The sequence below is a fragment of the Coturnix japonica genome, chromosome 3 (genome assembly GCF_054131305.1).
Source record: "Coturnix japonica strain WE chromosome 3, WE-NBRP24, whole genome shotgun sequence".
Lineage (NCBI taxonomy): Eukaryota > Metazoa > Chordata > Aves > Galliformes > Phasianidae > Coturnix > Coturnix japonica.
In genome coordinates, this window is record NC_140665.1 from 21910704 (window position 1) to 21918790 (window position 8087).

At 40.8% G+C, this 8087-nt stretch overlaps 1 protein-coding gene across 4 annotated transcripts in view; it reads left to right on the forward strand.

Moving 5' to 3' along the window:
• Positions 1–6096, forward strand: part of DISP1 (dispatched RND transporter family member 1) — a 35758-nt gene extending 29662 nt beyond the window's left edge. For all 4 annotated transcript variants that reach the window (XM_015857268.2, XM_085541177.1, XM_015857270.3 and 1 more), the window contains one exon: positions 2441–6096. In XM_015857268.2, the coding sequence (XP_015712754.2) occupies positions 2441–6085 (3645 nt within the window). In that variant the 3' untranslated portion in view covers positions 6086–6096. The remainder of the gene's footprint in view (positions 1–2440) is intronic.
• Positions 6097–8087: the final 1991 nt, after the last annotated feature.

An 8087-nucleotide genomic window follows, 5' to 3' on the forward strand; every position in this document is an offset into this window, starting at 1 on the left:
AGTAACCTTTTGCAACACTGAAAACTGAGTTAGGGAGGACATTCAACTTTTGTTGTTGTTGTTGTTGTTTAATGCTTCATACTTAAAATAACTTTTTAAAACAATTCTAACAATTTGTAACACGTTTTAGAGCTCACAAAGTGCTGAGATAAGCCCCACTTCTGAATGCAGAGTTCTGCTAGTTACCAGACTGTAGAGAGAATGAAAACTTGCCCTGTAGCTGTCAGAAGAAACTGATGACTTGTGTGACCTCCCAGTCTTACAGACTCTTCTCTGTCTGTAGTTGGTTTTCTTGTTGAATTGCTTGTTGAGGATCTGTTTCTATTCAAATAACCTTCTGTATTCAAAGATTGGATACTATATCCTGGAAATGTAAGCCTCGTAGTTTAGGCAATTTTCTAATGGTAAGCCAGATTTCAGCACACCTATAATTAGCGTTAAATATGAGCTAACAGTATATCCCCTGTGTTAATCATGTTCCCATCTCCATGTAACTACTTCAAACTGTATATTTTTTCTGACACTCACAGGCTCTGTCTTACAGCTGTTCTGCATGTGCTAGTCGTATAATCTTCATGGAAGTATTGTATACAAAATAGCTGTAGGAGGCGTTCTGATTTTTAACTACTTGGATGAGATGAGCCCTTTCTTTCACCTGCTGATTGCAGGATGTTTTTCCTATAAACCATAAATGTTTCTTTTATAAATTTCATAGTCTGTAAATGATCTCCTCAGACTGCTTCCCAAAAAACCTATAGTTGTGATCTCTGTCACTGTGTATACCCATTTGGGCAGGTCTGCCTATGCATAGAGCATGTGCACTGCTTGGTTTCTTCTGTTGTTCCAAAGTAAATGGAAATCTTGCCAGCAGCAGACTGAGTTTGGCAACTGCAAAATGGCCTTTGTGATACCTTTGGATCACTAACAAAGCCCAGTGCTACAACATATTAACATTTTACACAGTATTTTAATAAGCTTTCTGAAGCTGAATTTTGAATTTTAATTTCTAATTTCCAGCTGCTAGCCCATATTACTTTATCTTTGGCAACAGTTACTTTACAAGTAAATATTTATGGCCTGCAGCAAGTGTTGAGGAACAGCATATAAACTTTGTTGTCCCGTTTTGATGTGAATATGCAGAGAAGACAATACAATCCTTTCCTCCTGGTTTTCCTGCTTGACCCAAGGGTTTGTCTATTATGTCCTCGCAAGATAAACTTGGAGGCGTGCCACAAAAAATACAGATAAGCTATTCCAGTGCTTCCTTTTGTTTAGAAGGTTGTTCGGTTTTTCCTGAGTTTGCATGTGTAAGTGTTTCTATCTGGAAACAATCAAAAGTGAATTATCCTGTTTTTTTGGAATGCCAGTTTGTTATTGTTCAGAAACTGGTTGACAAAATTAAGTCCATGTTAAAGTTTTTATAACTGTCCTGAGAATTCCCAAGTGCAGGGTTTTGTCTGCATTATAAATGGTTGCTAATAATAAACCCATGCAGTTTTGCTAGAAAAGCTAAGTAGTGTGTTTTAAATTTAGGTGATCTGAAATATACATGGATAATGATTTCCGGCCCCAATCCTATAAACTCTTAATCACATAGATTTAGTCACTTTTATTAATACGTGTTCATTGTATGCAACTTGATTAAGACTGAAGTTATACATGTATCTAAATATTTCAAGAATTCATTCTCATTCATCACATACAAGCCAGAAGTTTTGTATAGAAGCAGACACGAAGTTTTTAAGGCTTGAGTTCTCTGCCATGTCAAGATGGAGCTTTACCAAGATGAGGAGATTTCCATGATACAGACTTGTTACTTAGCAGTTTCAATTCTCCTTTAAAGGTGCCTTCTTTTCTCCTAAAAGAGCCTTGTGCCTATCTAGCTAAGTCCTACATTTAGTGGTTTCAACTAAATCTGAAATATTCTTAAAGTGAAAGAGGAGTGTCCATACAGGGGAGTCGTGCTCATTTATTAAAGAAGTTCTTAACCAAAATGCTAAAATTGCCATCATTTTCATGAAGCTCTGATAACAGTTCGTAGGCTTAAGACATTCACTTGAGGTTCACATGACACAGAGGTTCTGTACTCTGGGATCTCTCTCTGCTGTATCTGCACGTAGCGCCTGCTTGTCCCTGTAACTCCACCAGCTTTACTGCTGCTGCATCTTCCTCTGCACTCCAGAACCACAGTAGTGTTAATGCTTCTGCCAGTTCTATGCCAAGTTACTGCTGGGTTAATCTGGTTCATGTAAGAGGATGCTGATCAAAAGCAACGTGCATGGGAAGAGGAATTATATGTGTTATAAATCATAGCGGAAAAAAAACACAAAACCATAAGCTGAATTTTTATCACTTCAGGTTTTGTGTGTGTGTGTTAATGTTGCTAAGAAATCACACTGTTGTATTAATATGGATTTTTGCACTGCCTGTCTTTATACAGATCAGATCCCATTCCCAGTTCGGTGATCTCTGCCAGAGAGCCACTGCTGCTTCTTGCTGTCCCAGCTGGACACTGGGCAACTATATTGCCATCCTAAACAACAGGTCATCATGTCAAAAAATTGTAGAACGAGACGTCTCTCACACCCTAAAGCTGCTTCGCACGTGTGCCAAATACTATTACAATGGAACCCTGGGGCCAGACTGCTGGGACATGAATGCCAAAAGGAAGGACCAACTCAAGTGTACAAATGTGCCTCGCAAATGTACCAAGTACAATGCTGTTTACCAGATCCTTCACTATCTAGTGGACAAGGATTTTCTAAGCCCAAAGACAGCTGACTATGTCTTACCAGCTTTAAAATACAGCATGCTCTTCTCTCCGACTGAGAAGGGAGAAAGCATGATGAGTATTTACCTTGACAACTTTGAGAACTGGAACTCTTCTGATGGTGTGACAACCGTCACAGGGATCGAGTTTGGAATAAAACATAGTTTGTTTCAGGATTACCTGTTGATGGATACTGTGTATCCTGCCATAGCCATTGTAATTGTTCTGTTAGTCATGTGTGTGTACACAAAGTCCATGTTTATCACGCTGATGACTATGTTTGCAATAATTAGTTCCTTGATCGTTTCTTATTTTCTGTATCGAGTAGTATTTAATTTTGAGTTCTTCCCATTCATGAATCTCACTGCGTTAATTATTCTTGTTGGGATTGGAGCAGATGATGCTTTTGTCTTATGCGACGTTTGGAACTACACAAAATTTGATAAACCTCACGCTGGAACTTCTGAGACAGTGAGCATCACATTGCAGCATGCTGCTCTTTCCATGTTTGTCACCAGTTTTACCACCGCTGCTGCCTTCTATGCGAATTATGTCAGCAATATCACAGCCATCAGGTGTTTTGGTGTCTATGCTGGCACTGCCATCTTGGTGAATTATGTTTTGATGGTCACTTGGCTGCCTGCTGTAGTTGTGTTACATGAACGTTATCTTCTCAATATTTTCAGTTGCTTTAAAAAACCTCAGCAGAGGGTATACAACAACAAAAACTGCTGGACAGTGTTGTGCCAAATGTTCCACAAGGTTATTTTTGCAGTCTCAGAAGCATCCAGGATATTTTTTGAAAAGGTTTTGCCATGCATTGTTATCAAATTTCGTTATATTTGGCTTTTCTGGTTCCTTGCCTTAACGGTTGGTGGAGCATATATTGTGTGTGTCAATCCAAAGATGAAACTGCCGTCATTGGAGCTCTCTGAGTTTCAGGTATTTAGGTCTTCTCACCCCTTCGAACGATACGATGCAGAATACAAAAAGCTTTTCATGTTCGAACGTGTCCATCATGGAGAGGAGCTCCACATGCCAATTACGGTAATCTGGGGTGTCACGCCTGAAGATAATGGTGACCCTTTAAATCCTAAAAGTAAAGGGAAGCTGCAACTAGATAGCAGTTTTAATATTGCTAGCCCTGCTTCACAGGTTTGGATTTTACGCTTCTGTCAGAAACTAAGAAATCAAACGTTCTTTTATCAGACTGAAGAACAAGACTTCACAAGCTGCTTTATTGAAACGTTTAAGCAGTGGATGGAAAATCAGGACTGTGATGAGCCATCTCTTTACCCCTGCTGCAGCCACTGGAGCTTTCCATACAAACAAGAAGTCTTTGAGTTATGTATCAAGAGAGCTATAATGGAGCTAGAAAGAAGCACAGGGTACCATCTGGATAGCAAAACTCCAGGGCCTCGCTTTGACCTGAATGACACCATCAGGGCAGTGGTGCTGGAGTTCCAAAGCACCTACCTCTTCACACTGGCTTATGAGAAAATGCATCAGTTCTACAAAGAGGTGGACTCATGGATTTCAAGTGAGCTTAGTTCAGCTCCTGAAGGTCTTAGCAACGGTTGGTTTGTGAGTAATTTAGAATTTTATGATCTACAGGACAGCCTTTCTGATGGTACTCTGATTGCCATGGGTCTGTCGGTTGCTGTTGCATTTAGCGTAATGCTTCTTACAACTTGGAACATTATTATAAGCCTTTATGCAATAGTTTCAATAGCTGGAACTATTTTTGTCACTGTAGGTTCTCTGGTTCTTCTTGGATGGGAGCTAAATGTACTAGAATCGGTCACTATTTCTGTGGCTGTCGGCTTGTCTGTGGACTTTGCTGTTCATTATGGAGTAGCTTATCGCTTAGCCCCCGACCCTGACCGAGAGGGAAAAGTGATTTTTTCTCTAAGCCGAATGGGTTCTGCTATTGCAATGGCTGCATTGACGACATTTGTAGCCGGAGCAATGATGATGCCCTCTACAGTGCTGGCATACACACAGCTTGGCACTTTCATGATGCTAATAATGTGCATAAGTTGGGCTTTTGCAACGTTCTTCTTCCAGTGCATGTGCCGATGCCTTGGACCCCAGGGCACTTGTGGTCAGATCCCGCTACCTAAAAAACTGCGGTGTAATGCCTTCTCTCAGACCTTTTCAGGAGCCCAGGGGAGCAGAGGTCAAAATAAATCACATCCCATTAGCAAATACCAGCTGGACTCCAGAAATCAAAAGCCAGAAATGGAGCATGAGCATTATGAGCTGGAGCCGCTGGCATCGCAACCAGGTATCTGTAACCCCGCAGAGAAAGTGACTTATGAAGAAACTCACATCTGCTCAGAACTCTTCAGCAGCAGGCCCCAGAACACGTGTATGCCTATGCATTCGGTATATAATAGTGAAGTGAGCAAAAGCATTAAAAACGTTGCTAGTTCAGCTGTGCTACAGTCGTCTATTGACCAACATGCTCTGTGCCCACTCTTCCCTCAGAACAGGCAGTGCAGCTGCCCGGATCCATATAAGCAGGTAACAGTAAAGTGGAGCCCACACTCATGTCAGCAGCTGAGCGATCCCTTCTGTTACCAGTGTTCTCCTTCGCCCGGGGCCGTGCAGATCCAAAGCTCCGTGACTCCCATAAATACTTTACAGCAAACTGCTGAAGGTTATGTGCATCCTGTCCAGCACGTCCTTCACTGCAACTGCCTTCAAGGAAGGCTCAAAAGAACGATGACACAGAACTCGCTGCCGAAAAATTTTTTCCTTCAGTCAGTGCAGCAGTTCCAGGCACATCAAAGGGTGAACAGGACAGATTCACACGCTCACCAAAACCCAGAGGAGAACATAAGAATGGTTCCAAAGGTGATGAGCTCCTCACAGTTTCTGTGCCGAAACGTAGGGCCTCTGATTGTGCATTGCTCTGAATGTGAGAACAGCATATCTAACAACCAAAAGGGACTCTGTCAGAAGGCAGATAAGTGTGATGAAAAGGGCGGCACAGAAGCCAATGGGGTTGAAAGCAAGAAAGCCTCTATGTCAAAGCAGAAAAAGAAAGCCGAGAGCAAGATAGATCAGTGTTCTTTGCAGAATGACCAGGTTTTGAAGGGTGACAAAGCTGCTAATAAACACCTCCTGAACAGGTCAGCAGGAGAGGCTCACTGTGAGGGTCGCCATGAAAACTCACACTGTTGTAGCATGGCTGTAGCAGTGAAGTGCAATTCTGTTGACTGTCAAATGCCAAACATTGAAGCCAATGTGCCTCCTATGTTAATGCGCCCAGAACTTTCCAATGAAAGTTTGTTAATAAAAACGCTATAATAAATCTTTAATTTGGCCATCCTGTCTTTCTTTTAGAAGTGTGCTCGAGACACTAAACAAGAAAGAACTGAATAAGTATGAATTATAATTGCATTTTGGAAAGAGAAGGGTATTTTATAGAAGAGTAATATTTATACGTTTCATAAAGCCATTACACATAGTAAAACCAGATGTTGTCCAGAATGTTGGGGTTTTTTTTGGTTGTGGTTTTTTTTTTGTTTTTTTTTTTTTGCTGTAGCTCATAAACTGGATTATGCTTAATTTAACTTTTGCCCTGGGGCACTGGAGCTTGAATTTTCAGTATAAATCATCTTCAGAAATAAAGCATTGCAAAGAAATGCTCCCTTCTCTGAAGCCAGGGCTTGTGGGATTGACAGCGTCTGGGGTAAGTGTGAGTGCCACCATGTTCCCTGAGTGTGTCACTTCCCCTCATCCACTCAGCATGCTTCTATTCTGAACATGGTGTGAGCCTTGAAACGGGGAGGACTGTAACTGTGTTAAGTATTGTCTGGAAGACCAGAGAGTGTAACGTGCTTGGGGAGCATTTTCAACCATTAATCCGAATAAAATCCTAACAAAAAGGAAATGCTGTTGTGGAAGTCAGTAGCACTTGTGCTGTCATTGTTATGAACCTATGTATATAGTGTAGTAAAATGTTATAAACTGCCCTTTCTGGCAGTTACTGTATAGACTTACCATTGAATACTGGAGAATACGAGGGGAAACAATAGTAAATAGATGTTATTTGCTTCTCAGTGATGACAAGAATGATATAATTTGTGAATATGATGTGTATAAAATCCCGATTCATAAAATTGGGCTTAAAGAACTGTGCAATACTGCGCTTCTCCCAACAAAGTATGGAAATGAGAAGTAACACTACTGTAGAGAAAGGCATAGGGAATGTGTGTGTGCTGACTGCTTGTAGGATCAGATGAAGTCAATTTAGAAGGCTCAAAGGCATAAATGGAAATGTGACTCTGTCTTTTGCTTACCCAGAAGAGTTCTAAGGTGTAAGTACAAATATTGTCCTAAACCCCGTGACTGAGAAACTGGATTTCAGACACTATTTGTGTACCTGCAGTGTTTAGTCCGCTGACAGATATGATTTGGTCGTGGAGACACTTACTAGTCTCATCCATCAGAGAAAGTGGATTTGAGAGCTGGAACTGTGTAGTATGTCATAATTGGTAGGTACCGTAATGCCAAATCTCTCCATAGGTAGTAGCTTTATTATGTTGATTGTGTTGATTTATCTGGTGTAGTTAATGGAAGATCGATTTCATAGACTGATGTGAAATCATATACTTGGTGTTTCATGAATCACTGGAGGAGAAGCCTGGCATTTTCTGTTCTTATGTTCATACTGAAGGGACGTAGAAGATGAATATTGCGTGGTAAACCAATTTGGTTTCTCTGGGAGTAACCATGATAGTGCTTATATATCCCAGTGATGAGACGAAAGTAGGAATCTGAACTCTACAGAAGAAGCTGGTATGATTTTACATGGTTACTTTTAAGTAGAGTAGCAGTCTAGGTATGAAATAAAACTCATTCTTAGGTCCTTTAAAACCCATAACTCAATTTAGAGGCAGATTCCTTCTAAACATTTGTAATAATGAGAGCAATTCAAGGATTTTCTGTGCACCATGGAGGCTATTAATTATAAAGAGTTAAGACACGTGGTCCTAGCAATCTAAAGAAAATAAAAGGGTTAAGAAATAAATGGGACCATTGCCATGTGTGGAATTATCCAACTTTCTTCCTAACCATTGCACCTGACTGAATGCAGTTTCTGTGAGGGATGTACGTAACATGCTAGGGAATAAATCTGTTAGACAACACTAAGCCTGAAATAAAAATGATGTTTTGATAGTTTAGTTGACCTCCAGTCAGGCTTTGCCAAAGCAGCGTGTAACGCTTGCGTAGTGCTTGTCATATCAGCTGTCACTCACAGCTGTGCCTTTAAGACATGGGCCTTAGGGGGCTCCTAGTGAACACA